Source organism: Lissotriton vulgaris, unplaced genomic scaffold (assembly GCF_964263255.1).
Source record: "Lissotriton vulgaris unplaced genomic scaffold, aLisVul1.2 SCAFFOLD_1587, whole genome shotgun sequence".
Classification (NCBI taxonomy): domain Eukaryota; kingdom Metazoa; phylum Chordata; class Amphibia; order Caudata; family Salamandridae; genus Lissotriton; species Lissotriton vulgaris.
This window is the reverse complement of record NW_028255807.1, coordinates 186,762-207,559: the sequence shown is the minus strand read 5'-3', so window position 1 is coordinate 207,559 and position 20,798 is coordinate 186,762. Positions and strand designations below refer to the sequence as shown.

General features: G+C 44.4%; 1 protein-coding gene across 2 annotated transcripts in view; it reads right to left on the bottom strand.

The window, feature by feature from the left end:
* LTA4H (leukotriene A4 hydrolase) overlaps positions 1 to 20,798 on the bottom strand; it is a 260,821-nt gene that overhangs the window by 192,243 nt on the left and 47,780 nt on the right. For both annotated transcript variants that reach the window (XM_086952056.1, XM_086952055.1), the window contains exon 2: positions 19,251 to 19,381. In XM_086952056.1, coding sequence (XP_086808182.1) covers positions 19,251 to 19,381 — 131 coding nt within the window. The remainder of the gene's footprint in view (positions 1 to 19,250; positions 19,382 to 20,798) is intronic.

Genomic DNA, 20,798 nt, shown 5'->3' with positions numbered 1-20,798 from the left:
TTTTCAGATTCGGGCCGTGGTTTTGCTGTTTTGAGTGAAAGACTACGTCACTGTCTAAAGAACCGCAAAACTTACGCCCCCGAATCCGAAAAAGACGGGGCTAAATCGGAGTGACGCATCTCTTCTCCAATGGCTGGCCTCCGTTTAGGAAGCCAGCCAATGGAGGAGAGACAGGGCAGGGAGGCGGGTTCCAAAGCGCTACTAAGGGACATTAATTCTCCGACCCCAGACTGCGCAAGCGCAGCCTTTAGGTCCTCGACCTAAACACACCCATCACCAGGAGCCCCAACACCCTGGGTATTGAGCACCGCAGAGTACAACACAGCCCTGATATGCCAATTACTTATTTAGTTATATTTCATTGAGATCCCACATCATGACGAGACCTGCCAAGAATTGACATTTTCTTTCTTCAGTGCCACACAGAGTACAACTAATTACAGAAGATGTACATTACAAGTGAGCTAGTAGATTGCAATCGTCTTGTTATATAGTTTCTAACAAGACAATTAGGACAAAATGCAGTAAAGATATCTTGCATGAAAAAAAAAATGCTAACTCACTTGGTAAAGGACAGATAAAAGATTTATGTTCTATGCTTATAGAACACTAATATTCGCTGTGGCGGCTGTTAGGGTCACTCATGCAATGCATTATGGGTATGCCGGATTCACCATATCTTCTTTTTCAGAGGGCCTCATTCGAGATAAAGACTGAAATTCTCCTGACGACCGACAGAGGGCAGCCCTCGGCATTTGGTTGCCATCCCTGCTGTTAGAACGACGTCAGCATGGGCGTAGGAGACACTAAATTTCTGGGGGGGGACAGGGTCAACCTTGGGGACTTTCCAGGGACCCTATACAAATCGCCCATTGTGCAAGACCGTACGCGCGTTAAACGTATACAATCGCATAGTTATGAAGAGAAATATTGAGAAAGGCAGGCAAGTAGTCAGTCTGCAAGTATGCTTTATTTTTATTTACATTCACAATAAAGACCAAATGGGAAAAAAATATGTATATGAATCTTGCATCTTCATGCACCAAGAAAACAAAGGCGGGACAAAAGGAATAATAAACTAAAAGCTCTTAGCGACATTCCTACATCTCAAAATGCAATATGACAAATTAGAAATTGTTTTTCTTGCTGCAGGAATCTGTTTTAAAATTATGAACTTTATTTTGAAAAGCCAAATAATTTCTTGCGCCGTTCATTGCAGAGGACAAATTCTTTCGCTATTCTATGCAGGTCAACTGAGTCCATCATCTCTTTATGTATGTTGCATATGGTAACATGATTCAGTCTTTTTTGAGACATAGTTGATCTTAACCAATTTTTCAATCGGCGGAGACCACTGAAACTTCTCTCAGCCTCACAAGATGATACTGGTATAACTAAAGTGAGTGATGTCTGTGTGAGCAGTGTGCCTGTGTGATTCCTGGGTGAGTGATGTCTGTGTGAGCGCAGGGTCAGCAGTGTGCCTGTGTGAGTGATGGGTCTATGAGTGCAGGGTGACTGTGCCTATGCGAATGCAGGGAGAGAGATGCATCTGTGCAAGTGCAAAGAGACTTTGTGGTAAATTTAAATTACCTATACGGAATTTCTATGCGGTAAAGTTCAATAAGAATAACTCAATCACAAATGAGAGGCAGAGTCCGTGGCGTCTGAGTTTATAAGGGTTCTATTCCAATAAATGGAATTGGTTCGAACCAGGTATCGTGTTCCATCACCACGAAGGTTCAGGAAGGGATAGACAATACTTTATTAACAGGTTACAATATATATAGTAAATGCATTTAATGGTGATGGATACAGAAGGCGTAACAGCTGAGAGAAAAGAGATAAGAACACATGTACGTAACAGAAGGCGTACATGAGGGCGTACACGAGGGTGTGTGCTAGACAACGTCACATGAGAGTGTCACAGGTAGGTGGATCCTTAGAGGAATCCTGCAGTGTCAGCAGAAATACATGGCAGAGATGCGCGCGCAGCAGCATGACGTATGATTGACGTGGAACTGGAGGGTGAAGGGGACTTGACATTTAGCCCTACATGAGGAGACAGAAGTCTGGAGTGTCAGAACAACCTAATCCCAAATCATATCTGATATCTTGTGTTTGAGGAACTGTATTATCTTGAAGGGAAGGTCTCTCGGGCAGAGGCTATTCTATACTGACTGCTAGTGCGTGCATATGTGTCTACGTGTAATGCGAGGGGGCCATGGGCCTACCATGGTAACGGGAGTAATGAATTTTCTTACACGGAGACAGAAAGGCCGGGCCCTTTGCTCTGCAGCTGGGAAGATGTTTTCCTAAATCACTAGGCAGGAATGTATTTGAGGAGCGGAGCAGATAACATGAAGGCAAAATACAGTCTTGGCAGACAAGCAGGTCGAGCCAGGCACCGCTCGCCGCACAGGGAGTAAGGCAAGGGTCACGGAAGCGGCAAGCTGCAGCTTTCAGAGACAGAAGGCAGAAAGGGCTCGATGGCAGGAATCAGGGCCTAACTCACCAGAAAGACGGTGGCAAGGCATACTTAGGAACTGAATATCCGACCCATTCATGATGGATCTGAAAGAGGACATGTTAACGTTGGACGCAAATGTATTTGCGTCTTCATAGCTGGTTGTGGAGGGAACATACATGTACTTGAAGCACGTACATGGAGCCGTTGGGGTCTACGTTAGGGGACACAATTGACCATAAAAATTCATATTACCTCATTCCCTCCTTGTCCCCTACGGACCCTTCATGATATATCGATCTTCATTAGTCTATCAATTTGTTCATATAACATCATTTGCTCTTCCATTTGCTGGCGGGAATTCGAACGTGGACTTGAATGGGGAATACATGATGTGGCGCACAAGCCGCAAATTGCTGGCCCACATTGTAAACCTAGGCAACAACTGAATACTATGAGAAGGGCTATTACGAGGAAGGATAGGACCTTCCATCCCCAGGATAACAACACACTCCAGAACCAACCGGACCAAGTCCAGGTGCCTGGATTCTGGTGTATCTGACTTGCAATCTTGTGGAGACGGGCTATGGCTCTATATACTGATGGCGCGTTTTCTGGAATGAAAACACAGCAACTCGATCCGATGACTCTACAGGCTCCGCCCCTATCGGCCAGGATGACGTCAAGGACAAGACGATTTTGAAGAACAACAATCCGCATAGCAGACTGCTCCTCCGTTAAGTTGCCCAGGGCGGAAGTAGTTTCATTCACTACTGCTTCGAGGGTTCTAGTTAATTTACGTATCAGTTTACTATTAAGGACAACACCTAAATAGGGAAAGAAACCTTTATTGAAGTCTGTATACTGCTCCCATGCCGTTTCAGTGTAGTCGACAATCGGGAGATCTCTCTTGGATCTAACATGTACTAGATGGGAATCCCTATGATAATCAGGAGGGGCTAGGAAAACAGGTGGCAGAAGGAATGCTATGTAACAAGTACCATCCCAATCTAGAGGTAAACGTATATATGCGGTATAACCACAAATGAAATAGGAATGACGTGAAGCTTTAAATGTAGACTTGCCTTTATCACTGAATTCGATCACAGTAGTACATCTACTATGACCCAGGTGTACTGAACCATTCTTTCTGACACATAATGCACCTTTGACTGGTAATACTGACATTGCGGGCAAGACTGGTTCGGTTTCAGACTCAACATTCAGGATCATGAGGTTAAGTGTAAAGTTACCTAATCTATATACTTCGTTTTCTAGATCAGTCCCTGTCCTTTTGGGAAGACCCTCCTTGTCAGGGAAACATACTTTATGCAGAACGGTGTTCAGATTTCCCCATACCCAATTACCCTGGTAAACTGCGGAATGGGAATCTAAAGAGTTCATTAAACTAAACCATGCACCACAGGAACCATTGTGCGTGAACGGGTACGGAAAAAGGGGCAGAACTCCCTTGTATTTCTGATAGGGAGGGAGCCGGCCGCATATCCAACAATTGGTAGCATTGCTGGTCTGATGGGAATGATGTAACATACTAATGAATGTATTGTTGCGCAGCGCAAGTCGGTAAGACAACTCATGTGGGGGCAGTTCACTGAAAGTGTGCTCGACAGTGTCATTTGGAGAAGAATGTGCACGCTTGAAAATAGGATAATATACATGAAGCAGTACACTTGCAGCAGTAATCATAAGACTCAGAAAAAACAATCAATAGCGTTACAATACAGTGACTACGAAGTGATTTACAATATTCACGTTTCTTGAGCTGTTTCTGTCTATCTCTCTCTCTCTATTGGGGTCTAGGGGATACATGTCAGAAACTTGTCTAACCGATTCACCTAGGGGAGGACTTAAACAATAAACTGTCTGACTTGCTAGACCTCAACTTTAATTTATACTCTTGAGAAGAAGTTTTCTCAACCAGGGGGAGTTTTGAGTCAGTCTGTGGAGGAGGGCAGGGCTGGGAGTCTAAGTCTGGCGGCAGTCCATGGCATTTTTTAACATGACTCGAGTGAAGCCAGCCCTTACGACCCTCCACTTTAATCGCAGTTCTTGTAGTCAATAGCACCGGCTTCGGCGCCTTCCAACGGGGCTCCAGCGGACTTCTCCTGTCGAAGTTCCTCACAAATACTAAATCCCCCGGAACAATCGCGTGTGGCTTCACCTCGGTGTTGTCGGGAAAAGCTGCAGCAACCTGTGAACGACATGATTGTAGTGCAGACATCAAGGAAGCAAGGTAATCTGTCAGCATGTTACAGTCAACATCAGTAATTTTACGAGGCAGAGGCGTCCCCCACATATTCGGTGGCCTACCAAAGACTACCTCATACGGGGATAGCCCGGTTCTTGAGTGCGCTATCATTCTCATGTAAAAGAGTGCAACTGGTAAAGCTACTATCCAGTCGACGCCTTTCTCTCTACAGATCTTGGCAAGACGAATTTTCAGAGTCTGATTATGACGTTCCACGAGACCTGCTGCCTCGGGATGTCGGACACAGTGGAATTTCCATTGATAGCCTAGCAGGAGTGATACCTGCTTCATAAGCTCGGACGAGAATGGCTGACCGTTATCTGAGTATGCGATACGGGGCAAACCATACCTGGGGAAGAATTCACGAACCAGCTGCTTGGCAGTGGTCGGAGCAGTGTAATCTGGGACTGGATATGCTTCTGTCCAACGGGAGAGTGCACATACAACTACGAGGACATATTTAAATCCTCGACAACGTTCCATCTGGATATAATCCATCTGGAGGACTTCAAAAGGGTGATCGGGAGGATGAAATCCACCTTGCTCTACGGGAATGCTTTTACCTGGGTTGAACTGACAACAAATCATGCAAGTACGCACTTTCTGTTTGGCTGCTGCTCGTAAATGTTTATTGAACCAAATGTTTTGAATACTGTCTAACATGGCTTTTTCTCCTAAATGTGCTGGACTATGTACTGTGTTAATGATAACTTGAACCATAGAGTCGGGGAGAAACCATGTAGATGTTCCCTTCGTCATCCATCCCTGTTCTGTCTGGATCCCTCCTAATTCAATCCATTTCTTGATTTCATCTGGTGTAGCATGTGTCTGTATGTCAATTACATCTAGGGCGGGATCCTTAACTGTCATACAATGTGTCGGTGTCTGGACTATTGTCTTTGTCAGATTAGTTGCGTGAGTCTGAACTGTATGCTTGGCTGTCCGGTCTGCCAGGTCGTTACCCTGGGAAATTGCATCTATGACTTTCGTATGTGCCTTGCACTTCTTGATGGATATCGCTGTAGGCAAATGTATTGCGTCTAACAGAGCTTGAATGAGGGGACCGTGCTGAATTTTGGCCCCGTGAGAGGTCAAGAAACCTCTCTCTCGCCAGAGTACACCGAAGTCGTGTACGACTCCGAATGCATAACGTGAATCTGTGTATATGTTAACTCTCTTGTTCTTTGCTTGAATACAGGCTTGAGTCAGAGCGATGAGCTCTGCTGCTTGAGCTGACAGTGTATCAATACAGTTTGTTTCTATGACTTCAGTTTCTGTCGAGACTGCAAAGGCGGCCACTAACTCTCCTGTGCTTGTTCTCATACATGAACCATCCACATAAAGTGTCAGGTCTGCATCTGGTAATGCAGTGTCTGTCAAGTCTTGTCTAGGTTTCGTCGTAATGGTAATGACTTCAATACAATCATGCGCCAAAGGGTCTGTCTCACTTAATGGCAGAAGTGTAGCTGGGTTCAATGTATTACAACGTCTGATTTCTATGTGTGGCTGAAACAATGTCAATTCATAACCTGTCAGTCGTGCTATAGTCAAGTGCTGAGTCTGTGTTCGGTTTAAAAGAACTTCCACGGAATGTGGAACTTGTACTGTCAATTGGTGTCCTAACACTATGGAATCACTTTGTCTGATTGCTAGAGCTGTTGCTGCTACAGATTTCAAGCACGCAGGCAGGGCCTGGGCTACTGGATCCAATGTACTAGAAAAATAAGCACACGGTTTGTATGAACCTGCTTGATCCTGAGTGAGTACTGACAATTTATTTATTTATTTATGGGCTTGTTACGCGCCGGCATCACACCCGAAGGTGTATCTCCGCGCGGTACTGTGAGGTGAACAGGACGGAAGGCTCCTCCTAGAATAGTACAGTCTTTAGTCGTTTCCTGAAAGCTGTGTGGCTCTGGCATTCTCTGAGGGAAAGGGGGAGGCTGTTCCATAGACGAGGACCCATGATAGATAGGGCACGGCCTCCCTGTCTGGTCTTATAATGTCTAGGAACCTGAAGCAGATGTTGATTAGAGGACCTGAGGCTACGGGATGGACGGTGAAAAACAAATTTGTCTGTCAAGTAATGTGGTCCCAGATTGTGTAAACATTTATGTATCACACAGCTGATCTTAAATTCTATCCGTTTCCGGATAGGAAGCCAATGAAGGGCCTTAAGGAGGGGAAGGGACGGAGTTCTGGGGGGGGTGTTGGTCACCAGCCGTGCTGCGGTGTTCTGCACCACCTGCAGTTTATTGAGCACTCCCTCATTGGCAGCTAGGAGTAAGCCATTACAATGCAGTACCTTCTCGTTCTGTGACAAAAAGTGTAAAAGGCTTACTGTAACATGGTGTCGCTAAAACAGGTGCTTGACATAAGGCTTTCTTTAATTCGTCAAAAGCTTGTGTATGTTCCTGAGTCCAAGGGAGAACAGTCGATGTCGCGGTCTCCTGGGTTGTCAACTGTATGAGCGGTTTGGCTAAAAATGCATACTGAGGAATCCATTGTCTACAGTAAGAAGTGAGGCCTATAAAAGCTCGTACCTCCTTTTGTGTCTTGGGTTGTGACATGTTTACAATTAACTGGATACGGTCAGGTGTTAGCTGTCTCCCCCCTTTGGACAGCAAGTGCCCAAGGTAAACCACTTGCTGAACACAGAATTGCAACTTCGAAGGGGACACCTTGTGTCCCTTGTCAGCCAAGAAATGCAAAACCGTCAGTGATGCTTGCTCACATTCAGGTTCGCTGCGGGCGGTGATCAGTAGATCATCGACATACTGTAGCAGGGCAGTGTTATCAGGCATGTGTATGCTGTCTAGTTGTCTTTTCAGTGCTTGGCTATAGATGCTGGGGCTTTCTGTGAATCCTTGAGGTGTGCGGGCAAATTTGAAGCTTCGACCATTTAAACAGAATCCGAAGAGATATTGGCTTTCTAGATCAATTGGGACACTAAAGAAGGCGTTCTTCAGGTCAATTACAGTAAAGAACGTTGCTTCGGAATCAATGGCAGTCAATAGAGACGAGATATCTGGGACCACGGGATATTGTGGTACAATGCATTTATTCAGTTCTCGTAAATCAATCACTAATCGATAAACTGGGGGTGCGTTTGGGTCAGTACGTTTAAGAATTGGAATGATAGGGGAGTTACATAGATTCGAGTCGGTTTCTACAACCACTCCTTGTGCCATGAGCTCGTCAATGATTTTCAGCAAAGCCACTACAGCATCTGGAGGTAACTTGTATTGTCGGATTCGTGGTAGTACTACTCCTGGCTTGAGTGTGACACGGTATGGAGTAATGTGCACACAACCTACATCAGTGGGGCCTTGTGCCCATAAATGTGCAGGAACATTCTGTAGTCTGGGATCAATATCTCTCAACACATAGTGACCCTTAAAGTCACGCAGAAACAGTCTTACTCCTTCCGGAGAACAACAGATGACAGCTCCTAGAGCTTTCAGTGTCTTGATACCCAATAGATTTTCTGGACATGATTTCGTGAGTAATAGATCCGTAGTGCGAGACAACGGACCAACTAAAAGAGGTACTGGTTTCGAAACTTCATTTACAATAGGTTTGCCTGAAAATCCAAGGGAAACATTCGGTGAGCCTGAGAGGGGTGCCCCTGGAACCTCGTCGTGACTTATTGTTGTTCTGCTTGCCCCTGTGTCAATCAAAAATTTTCTATCTTTTCCTAACACTTGGCTATGTACGTAAGGACCCTCTTGATCTACAGGAACCTCAATAAGAGGCAAGCCAACCTCCCTCTCTAGGCTGTTTCATGTGTATCGCTGGTAATCAGGGTAATCCGTTTGTGCATACTGGTACATTTGTTGTGTTGCATGTTGTGTTGCGGCAATGGGCTGTGGCTGTGATACCGCTACGGTCTGTTGTGTAGTCTGCATAGGCTGGATATTCTGTGGTACTGGTTGTTGGACCTGGTTCTGTCTAGGTTGACGCGGTCTTTCTTTAGTTTTACCTGTAGCTATATTGTGTTTCAAGACTGCACAATCGTTTATATAGTGACCTGGCTGTTTACAATAGTTGCATGTCCCTTTAACAGGAGCTGCTGAATTATTGGGCTGTGTCATGCCCTTTTTCTGACCGTCAGCTGGAACTGACTGGGCTACTAACATCTTCATTTTCGTATCTTTCATACGTCTCTGTTCGTGATCATGTTCTTCTCTAATTCTGTTCTGGTGGTACTGTAACATTTGGGAAGGCGTGTTTGCTTGCTTGCCAGGTGCTCTCGACTTTCAGTACACGATTCTTAACTTGGGGCAGGGAATTTTCGACTAACTTTGATACAAAAAGGTGTGGATATGACTCGCTACTTGCTTTCAGGCCACTATTAATAATAAAACATTTCTCAAATCGGGAATAAAAATCACTAGTGTCTTCATCGGGTTTCTGTTTGCAGGCTGAGATTGCATCCCAGTCCTCCTTTTTCGTTGCTAATAAACGTGGCAATACTTGTACTAACAATCCTGGTAATGCTTTAGTTTTATCCCCAAGCCCTAGGCCTGGGGTTCGAGTATTTTCTTCGTTCTCTAATGCTGCCCAATCGATCTTTTGCTCTCCCACCTCCCATTCTTTTTCTTTGAGTTTCTCGTAAATACCGGCAGGCAATAATACTTTCAATATTTTCATGATGTCGGGATAGGTATAATCACCCATGAGTAACATGTCTTTTATTTCACGGTGGAAACCTGCAGGGTCTTTATCGTGACTGGGCACTAGCTTCTTCATTTCCAATAATTCCATTTTAGTTATGGGCGTGTACACAAACACACGTCTAAAGGTATTATCATCATTCCTGACTGGGTGCACTTCTCGTAAGGGATTTTGTCTGTCTATGTAAAACATTTTTCTTTCTGGGGGTGGAGCTGAAACAAACTGTGGATTCAGAAAGGCACCATATCTGTGTCGATGTTCTAAAATTACCTTAATTAAATCGGTACCTAGGCCTCTCCATTTGTTCATGAGTAGTTCTATTAGTACATCAGGTAAGGGACCTGGATCAGAATGTTGGCTCTTATACAGAATGAGGAGAGGCTGTATCATGTACATACCAGCTAGTCGCTGTTCGTCTGGGGAAAGATTCAAAAATGTTTGTGCTAATGCGTCATCGTTATATTTATCCGAATTGTCAGCCCATTGTACTGCTGACTTGGCTAATTCTTGCTCATCCATGGAATCGAGTACATGGTACCCCATTCGTTCTTGTAGTATTTTATCGGTAGCCTGAAACAGATGTTCGGGAGTCTTTGGATTTGACATAGCAGCATGAAAAAGTCTCTTGCTTTCTGGACGTATCGTTTTATTAAAGGATCTACCCTTTCCTACATATGCTATCGTTCCTCTATCTTCTGGCTCATCCTCCTCTGAGGATTTATTTGCATCTGATTCTGCTTCCCTTTCAGCTTTCTCTTTGTCATGAAATTCTACTATTTCTTTACGAATTTTTCTGTACATGCTCTCTATACATTTCTGTTTATCATGTTTTCCGTCTGAAATATTCTGACTCCATGCAGTCAGTACCTTCATCTCTTCTTCATTTACACCAGGCCGGTCTCGTTCTCTTATGAAACAGTTTATGAAGAATCTTAATAGTAGGCTCTGAATGTCTACTTTCTGATGCGCCATGGCCTCCTGAATATATTCCTGACCCTCCCCCGTCTGAACAAAATGATATATCCTGTCTAGATTACTTATCATTCCTGGAAACAGAACTACAAAATCTGCAGCACGTCTTATACGTATTGAGGCTAATAACATGCAACCATCTTTGCCTGGTATGGGGTCATATCTACAGTATGTGATAAGTTCTTTCGCCTTTTCACTGGTAATCGGTTTCGGAGTACGTTGCATTGCTAGTTCTCTAATATTTAATCGATGTACTTGTGGCGGGGTCTGATAACCTCCTGATGCACCTCCTGAAGCGGAGGCTTGAGCATGATCTGTCGGTGGGACCGTGTTGGACCCAAAAGGATTAAGCGGATTAATAGGGTTGATGGGGGGTGCAGGAAGTGGTGGAGGAGTGGCCTGTCGTTGGGGAAGGCTGTTATTAGTGGGTGGTATAAGTGCAGGTGGAACATTGGTGTATGCGGGTGCTACATCATCTAAATAAGAAGAAAGGAAAATCTCTGCTGCGGTCTTGTGACGTAATTTAGTCGGAACCAATGGAGGGGGGAGATCTTTCGGTACTTCCGGGGTTGCCTTCGGCAGGCCTTCGGCCAGGACTGGATACAGTCCTGTCATAATGGCATTACTACGTCTATCGTGTTGTTCTATCCTAACTCGTTCTCCATCTTCTAGTAGTTCTTTTTCTTTGGCTTTTTCGGAATCCTCTTTACTTCTCTCTGCTTTTCTGAATGCTTTCTCTGTCCGTCTGTGTGATTCTTTACGCCATAGTTCAATGGCATCTTTCTGTGACTGTCTGGCTTTCTTTTTCCATAACGCTTCCTCTACTCTCATGATGCAATCGGCATCCCATGTCCCCGTAGCGGGCCATCTCTGATTCTCTGCTAAAACCTTGGTGTAATCCACCCACAAGTCGAGATATAATACAGCGTCTAAGCCGTGCTTGTGGTACATAAAATACCCTGGAGTGTCCCTGGGTGGGATGGGAACAGCTTCCTCGAGTATCCCTTTTCTAGTTCCTATCTGTTTCAGTTTAGAAAACAGCGGCATTTTTCAGCCGTGATACTTGGTACTTGATACTTACACGTATTCGGACACCACTAATACAATGAACACAGTAATGAAAATCAAACAATCACTCATACCACGACATTAAAACACATTAAAACATTTCGGAAATCGAGCAATAACTTGATAGCGGAATACTGGATATACTGCTAAACAGTACAGATACACTGCTAAACAGTGCAGACCGGGTCTGTGTACCCAAACCCGTCTTGACCGGACACAAATTAATGTACCCGTCTAGATGCGTCCCCAGCAACGGTACTCACCGGGAAGCACGGAACGGAAGGCCTCGGAAACTCGACACTAGACTGGACCGGACTGGACTCGACTCATGACGTAGGTACTTCGGAACTTCGGAACTGGTGGGCCTCTGAACACCTCGGACCTTGCTCTCTCAGCTGGGCTCTGGTCGGGATCCTCCGCACTCCTCACCGCCTCGTCTGGGTGTCGATCGCAGCCTCAGTCACCTCCGTTGGCCTGAGGGAGATACAGGAAATCCTGCGGGTACGCGTAATTGTCCGTCACGGCTGTGGCAGGGGACCAGGCCTGCAACGCACCGCCGGCGCGTAAGGTGGGGGAGGGGTCCCTATTCGGGCGCCAATTATGTGGTAAATTTAAATTACCTATACGGAATTTCTATGCGGTAAAGTTCAATAAGAATAACTCAATCACAAATTGAAGGCAGAGTCCGTGGCGTCTGAGTTTATAAGGGTTTTATTCCAATAAATGGAATTGGTTCGAACCAGGTATCGTGTTCCATCACCACGAAGGTTCAGGAAGGGATAGACAATACTTTATTAACAGGTTACAATATATATAGTAAATGCATTTAATGGTGATGGATACAGAAGGCGTAACAGCTGAGAGAAAAGAGATAAGAACACATGTACGTAACAGAAGGCGTACATGAGGGCGTACACGGGGGTGTGTGCTAGACAACGTCACATGAGAGTGTCACAGGTAGGTGGATCCTTAGAGGAATCCTGCAGTGTCAGCAGAAATACATGGCAGAGATGGGCGCGCAGCAGCATGACGTATGATTGACGTGGAACTGGAGGGTGAAGGGGACTTGACATTTAGCCCTACATGAGGAGACAGAAGTCTGGAGTGTCAGAACAACCTAATCCCAAATCATATCTGATATCTTGTGTTTGAGGAACTGTATTATCTTGAAGGGAAGGTCTCTCGGGCAGAGGCTATTCTATACTGACTGCTAGTGCGTGCATATGTGTCTACGTATAATGCGAGGGGGCCATGGGCCTACCATGGTAACGGGAGTAATGAATTTTCTTACACGGAGACAGAAAGGCCGGGCCCTTTGCTCTGCAGCTGGGAAGATGTTTTCCTAAATCACTAGACAGGAATGTATTTGAGGAGCGGAGCAGATAACATGAAGGCAAAATACAGTCTTGGCAGACAAGCAGGTCGAGCCAGGCACCGCTCGCCGCACAGGGAGTAAGGCAAGGGTCACGGAAGCGGCAAGCTGCAGCTTTCAGAGACAGAAGGCAGAAAGGGCTCGATGGCAGGAATCAGGGCCTAACTCACCAGAGCCAGGAAAACGTGAAAGTGCACCATGTAAAGACGGTGGCAAGGCATACTTAGGAACTGAATATCCGACCCATTCATGATGGATCTGAAAGAGGACATGTTAACGTTGGACGCAAATGTATTTGCGTCTTCATAGCTGGTTGTGGAGGGAACATACATGTACTTGAAGCACGTACATGGAGCCGTTGGGGTCTACGTTAGGGGACACAATTGACCATAAAAATTCATATTACCTCAACTTGTCTGGCTACTCCCAGAGATGTATTGGCCAAGATACCTCTTTCTCAAATGTGCTTAAGAATGCACCATTTGCCCACTCTTTTTTCAAAATGTTCTCGTGGGAGAACCCCCGAATCTCCCATAGGTGGTTGGGCCTTGCTCGCTGCGCGCGTCACAGTGCAGTATTTACGCCCCCACCACTTACAAATGTCACCAGCCGCCCCTGCCTTTTAAATGAAAATACACTATGAAAATTACAGTGTAGGCATAAGGTGATCACATCATTTCACAAACTGACAAATCTGAATACACAATGTAATAAAGCAATGTCTAGCACCATCCCCTAAATGAATATAAAAAAAAAAAACCTTTTGACCTAATGTCAGATGTGTCAGTACGAATCTAGTTATACTGAAAACATTGACAGTCTTAACTATCACAGTAGTTTAAGGAACAAAGTCTTGAAAATTTCCAAAAGGCTTCCTCAGAGTTCTTAAAGAACACTACAGCACGTCAACACAGAGCATTATATAAGTGTCCAATCTGCGGCTGGGCTGCGCCGCGCCGGGCCCGAGAAGAGACCTGCACCTGGTGTGCCCAGAGAACCAAAGGTGTGTGCGGAGCTGCGGCTGTGTGAGGTGACCTGGGGCCGTGATGTATACACTCACTGCGCTGACTGCATGCCTAGAACAACGGTGCGGGACGCTGCTCACAAATGGACAGTGCCAAGAATGACAGAACAGAAGATAGCGCTAGCAACCCCAGCCTATGCGTTAAAAACACACGAATGTCCATTTTCGCACAACAATCTCCAAAATCTTTACCCATCTTCCTACCTCGCAGATATTTCATTCACCCCTTGAAAGCCTTGTAAGCGGCCCTCTGATTAATTCCCAGTCCTTATGAGGTTAGATTTCTCACGTCCCCGCTCATAAAACTAAATCTACTTTGTAAGCCTCATTCAGATAATTAGAAAAGTATCACATTTAAGCAAGAATATTGAGCCACAATGCCCGTGAATAGCCGAATTTAGAGACAGGCCTGCAAACACTAGTCCACGGTGACATTTACACAATTCCAATCTAATAATTACTGGAACACGGCGTGAAAGGGCCCTTTGTTATCAGGAGTTATTCAAAGTGCGGAATTAAGACAGAACATACTGGGCACAATGTAAACAAAAAAGCGACGAGGAGAGGGCTTTCACGCACTATAAATAAAAAAAATAAAAAGCAGCACTGGCAGCAGAGGTGAGGGCGAGGCTGCTGAGCAGAGGCTCAGGCTGCACTCCAGACTCAACTCAGTCACAACTTGTAAACCCCACACCCCCACCACTTTCAAATGTCACCAGGCGCCCCAGGCAATGCAGTGTAACAGCCCTTGCCCCTACTTACAAGTTACCGAGCGTCAGAGCGTGCTGCTGCCTGCAGCCTTTCCTTCAAGCCAGCAACAGACACAGGGCGAGGAGTCCGACGACGAGGTCAGGTCAGCCAGCAAATCAACCAGAGTACTGGCTACAGGCAGCGGAGGTGAGAATTAAATCATTCCTGGAGCCTCAGGGGTGCTGCGCCACACATAGACTTCAAAAGGGCAGAGGCGAGTGGCCTCTGACATCACCTTTTGCTGTGACTATCGGATCATTGGCGGCTCACAGACAGGTAACTGGAGAGGCGCCAGGTCAAGTGCAGGGCCATTTATCCGATAGTCACAGCATAAGGTGACGTCAGAGGCCACTCGCCCCCCTGCCACTGCCCTTTTGAACTCTTTGTGTGGCTCAGCGCTGATGACCTGCCAATCTCCCTCTCAGGAGGTAGAGGGGAAATTTGTTTGACCCCTCGGACCCCCACCCTTGTCCCCTGTGTCCCCCCCACTCCAAAATCTGGGGGGGGATATGTTCCCTGCGTCCCCCACAGTTCCTACGCCCATGGACGTCAGCCTGGTCTAAGCTGTGCACCCCTGGAGCCTCGCCCACTCTAAGGGAATGCAAGAGGTCTCGCATTTACGCAAGTTTAAGCTATTGACTTTGTAAATGACTATGCATTTTATTTATGTTTTAAAAACTTAAGTAAAAATAAAAGGCATTGTCATTTACAATGTCAATAGCTCAAACTCGCGTAAATGCAAGACCTATTGCATTGCAAATGCTTGTTTCACATGTTACAAGACTATCTAGGAGTGGACTGTCAAAACTTAATAAAATAAAGCAGCATATGTTTTCAACCCAAAAGTCGATGGTCAGTGTTAGCAAAAACCGCAAAAGTTTGTCTCTACAATTTAATTACACACACTATAAACCTCTGGAATATAAACGTTTGCCATTTTTGGCAAGACAATGAAAGTAACTTCCATCACAGCAAAATACAAACTTCACTTCTAAAAATCGACAGGCACACTTTAATGTGACAAAAATATGCCCATAAGCTACAACTTGTAATAAAATATCGTGTTCAGCAGCTGAGAAGCTTGGATTCTATTTTACTGTTAATAGGCCAAGTGAAATATTGTAAAGGAGCCCAAGGGAAACCCATTACGGTCCCTAAGGTCTGATATAAGGTAAGAAAAAAAAACAGAAGTTCTGCCAGTAAAAGAAATGCTTTAGTATATAATGAAATATTTAGCATTTTTCATCTAGAACAATTCTGCTTTACCATCAAGTCTCCACTGAGTCACAAAAGAAACCACTAGAGCTGTAGTAAAGTATGGAGCACCAACCCCTGGGCAAAAAAGCGGCACACTTTTAATTAGGTGTGCTGTCACAAACAAGGGACAGCGCATTCGTGACAGGCTGTCTAATTGAAGCAGTTGGACTTTTTTTCCGCAGCGTGGGCGAATCCCAGCCCGCCCTTTAAAGAGGGACAGAATTCCCCCTGCAGGCAGGTTCAGTGAGACACTTCACCCACCCGCAGGGGGTGGGGAGTGGGGAACTGGGGTGTCCATGAGAACCACTTGCCCCCATTGCAGCTGTAAGCCTTGGGGGGCAAAGCGTTTTCCTCAGTAGCACAGTGCCATGCTAATGAGTATTCATAAAGACCCACAAGGCACCATTACACCCAGATATTTTAACTGATGTAAAATAGCCTTTATATTGCAATTAGCTTCCGTCCTCAAAAGGATACTGAGCCTGTACCTATGGCTCAGTCCTTAAGAGCATCTCCTGTGGAACAGATACTTGGTCCCATCCGGCCTGATTTCCATACAACACAGAGGTCAGTTTCAAAACCCAAATGCAAAATTCAAATGCTAATTTTCCCCAGTTTCTCAAGTACTAAGGAGGAAAATGCTTGTATTATCATCATCATCTCCTCACTGAGAGCTGCTTTCCTTATAAAATCCGGAGGCTAGTCATTCTCTGCAAGAATGAGGTCCTAAGCATCTGATAAACGAGTTAGGAATATGTTGTTTATCTTTGTGCATTAGATCACCCACAATTTGTATTGCTACATCATAAACCCTACATGGAGGGTTTACGTGCCCATACTGCGTTTCAACTTGCATGTATTGTTTAGTTGGGAGTTACCACCAGGTGCTCCTTGAGAATCTGGTGAGCTATTGCCTCTTCTGCTGCGCTATTCAGAAGCACTAACACCCAAGTCCTTTTCTGCAGACGTGTCTGTAGTTTGTAGAGGCATCCTTTTTTGATACACCATCCAGATTGTTTTCCCACTTCTACTGCATTACTGTGTTGAGAAAGATCGAGTTCTTGTTTTCGGTTTGGCTTTCTGCTTTTCAAGTCTTGCGCCTAGCTGCAGTGCCCAGCACTGCTTGCGCAGCGAGACTTCATGTAGGGGCTTCCGAACACTGACCACACGCTGGTGCATGTGCTTTTGTTATTGTTACAGGTTATTGGCTTTTGAGTGCGTCTTTTTACCAAAGACAGCACGCAATTGGTCAAAGGCCAGTGCATGTCCCACCTTTGTCAACAAATGTAACCGCCCATGGCCTATTGGTGTCTGTTACGCGCAGCAGCGGCAAATGGTTTTAATTATAAACATGTGTTTATAATTAGCGCGCGTTCGCTTTGCAGCCGCACTCCCTCGCCCCTCTGTGGTGCGCGCGCACCACTGGTTTCCATTCCGTGCTTGTTTAGTCAGTAGACATTTAAAACCGGAGTAATGCCAAAATGCTTTTCGCTGAGGATGGCGTTACACAATCGACAGACAAATCTATTTCATAGACGTACGGCGTTTTTTAAAACTAAACTATAAAACAAGCCTCCAGACACAATCGTATGTTTCTCAACTTTTGCCAACCTAATTCCTGCAGCATGCACCTGAAGGGATTCCACAACCCGTCAACTGTATTAGACCTGCCTGTTTACCAGCAGCGCCGTCAGGGGGGCAAGGGAAGGCACGCAGCGTTGTTATCTGAAACCAGCATTGGCGGATGTCTCAGCAAAGGAATGTGTCAATTCTACCTGTGCTCGCGCTCACGTGAAGGGTGCTTTACTCAGTACAGCAATGTTTGCATCCATTTCCATCCGCGAACTCTGTCGCTCCGATTAGGAGTTGTACAGGGCTGCGAGGTATAAAATGCACAACCCACCCCTCCAGTACCATGCAATTACAAGGCAAACTCCTTTGCAAAAATGTGAGTTAATAGAAATACAATGTATAGTACCACACAGAATGACCTGTTCTGCAGGTTTTTACACACACACAGATGTACCTTCTTCAGCTTAGAAGGTAGTAAGCGTCTGCAAGGGACCGGATACGAGGCAAGGTGGGTGGAAAGAGGGCTGCGGGTTTGAGTGTCTGCTGCTTTTCCAGAAAGGCTAAACAAAACACGCATTTGAAATGCAATAGGTCTCACTTTCAAGCGAGTTTGAGCTATTGACATTGCAAATAACAGTGCCTTTTATTTTTGTTTTAATAACATAAATAGAAGACATTGTCATTTATGCCAATAGCTTAAACTCGCGTAAATGCTGAGACCTATTGCATTGCAAATGCTTGTTTTCTCTTAAAGAGTAGGTGCCGCTCTATGTTTCTGCATTAGTTTTAGCACTTTGGTAACACAGCTTATGAGAGCATGCCAGGAGTAGTAAGCTAGATACTCACAAAATATGCCTCAACAATTGGCAGTCTTTTATGGGTGATACCAAGCCAATAGGAACACACACAGGTAAAATCCTAAGCCTATCCTAGAGTGTCACATGAGGACAGACCGCTTCAACGGATTGGTCTTGCAAGCGCCCCAAAATGGAATTTTGTCTCACTTTGTGGGTGTTTTGAAAGTGTTAATAGTCTGCAGACTAATTGCGTGCACTACGGCAGGCACATATTGTGCAGCTCCAGTGGCAGATGTTTGTAAGACATACTGTCAAAGTCGCCTATAATCAATCACATTTAAGAACGGTTTTACTTCTACAAGTGTTAAGTTTGATGTGTCTGTGAGTGGGATATATCAAGCCAACACAGATCAGGAGGTTCCTTCATTACCTGTTCTGATGACTTGCACGACATGGAGTAACTGAGTGAGGGTCTCCCACTGTGTAACAAAAGCTAATTGGCTCCTGTCAAAAGCAGTCTTTCCAGGGACGGAATGTTCATTGGAAAAAAAATATATTTAATGGTGGTACGGAGGAATACTATGCACACAGATACTCAGGAAAACCTAACGGTTAACATTTTCATGGAGTACAACTAGGATTTGTTTGTGAATCCATGAAGAGAAATGTTTTCCTCAAATTCCTTTTTCATTTATTAAAGTATTTCTATAGCTATGACCATAGTGAAATATTACAACTTAAATACAGGACCAGTGCAGACTATGAAGACAGCAATGGCAAGCCTGGATACCCAAGTAAATTCTTAAAGTGTAAATGTAAAGCTTCAACCCCTACCCTAGTCGACAAGGACCAAAGGGAATCAAGAGCATTTGCCAAACGAAATGAATAATCGTCACATTAGTATAGTTTTCAATTTAAATAAAAAGTACACTCCAAACATATGAGAAATGTGTTGCATTATCTGAACAAGTCTTCATGAATTTAATCCTGCTTTCTAAATAACTAATAAAAATATAACAAAAACACACCGTGTTAGTTCAAATGGAAGAGTGATTTTCAGAGGTGTTCCTTTGAAGCTGTGAATCTCTCCAAGAGCGAAGGTAACATTTTGGCCATTAACAGCAACCTTGTGGATTTTAAGGTGTTTTGTATCCAACACCTGAAAGAAAAAACATCACATCTTATGAGGAGGCTGCAACAAACACAAAAGCTTGGGTATATTAATGTATTTAATAATACTTTATAAAGTGATCCTTCAACACAGAGCTTTAGGGCCCTCTATAGAGAACTAGTTTAGAGAATAGCAGTCAAAAGAATAAACACCTGGAGTTGGTAAGAATGTACATATCTTGTAGCGGAAAAGCAAGACAGTAATTCAAGAGTCAATGGAGAATATTACTTTTTACATATTATCTATAAGAGTAGGAGGGGGATTGAGTTTTGATGTCATGAGGTGTGCAGGTTACAACTTCTGTCATTACATTCATTTTCTATCAAATTTATATCTGAACTATGCAGGTCTCTCACACTCATCAGGATTTTTCTTTGGCTCCAACCTCCTTGTCTTCCTATTCCCTTTTGTTTGTACGTATCATCTTTGACTTTCTTCCTTCTTTCACTTCAATTTTCTCTCCTTTATTTTCTGCTCTCCATTTCTTGCATATTCACTTCGTCTTTTTAATCTCACTTCCATAGCCCATCCTCTCCATAGATGCACACTTCTCTTTATACTCAAATCATCCCTCTTCCTTGTTCTCTCCTCCAAATATACTTCTTCCTTCCCCATATCTCTATTACTTGTTCCTCCCTGCTGTTTGAACCGTTTCTTTGTTGGCATTCCCTGTTATCTTTTGCTTCTCTGTACTCTCCCATCTGTCTTTCCATTCTGCCTTTCCCATCTCCTTTGTCCATTTTCTCGAGTGGGCTCCTCTTCCTTTTTGCTCTCTACTTCATATCCAAATCTCAACCACCTGTCCACATCCCTCTGTAATGTTCCCCCTAAATATCTCGTCCTCATAACTGCCTTCCTGAAATCTGGTTCAGCTCGAATTCCTGTTAGAACCTCAAGTTCATAACGAGCAAAACTTTCATGTGTCTTCTGCCTACCAATCACCCTCTACCTACGATGTGGCGTGTTCGATTTTCGGTGTCGGCTCAGCATCACAGCGAGTCTGGGACATCAATTAATCTTCCAGTGCCTAAAAAAAATGTATGTGATCCTGTGTAATGCAACTGGTGCTGTAATGCGCTCTAATATCTTCTGTTGAGTTCGCACTACACAAATGTTGCACAAAGAAGTCAAAGAAAAGCATTAACATAAAAAAATAGAGACACAGATAGATAATCATTTCGTGACTGATTTGTACTAAATTAAACCAGAAAGCCTGGATAAATTGTGGCTTACCGATTTAAATTGTGTGATCGTAGGCAAATATTTTATTTTTACCAAAACTCCTTTTTCTGCATTATAGTGTATGAACGCGCTTTCAAATATGTGACTTCAGAGTATTAGTAGCAAACAAAACAAAACTATTGTATTTGATTTAATATACTATTATGCTGCTCTATAATGAGCT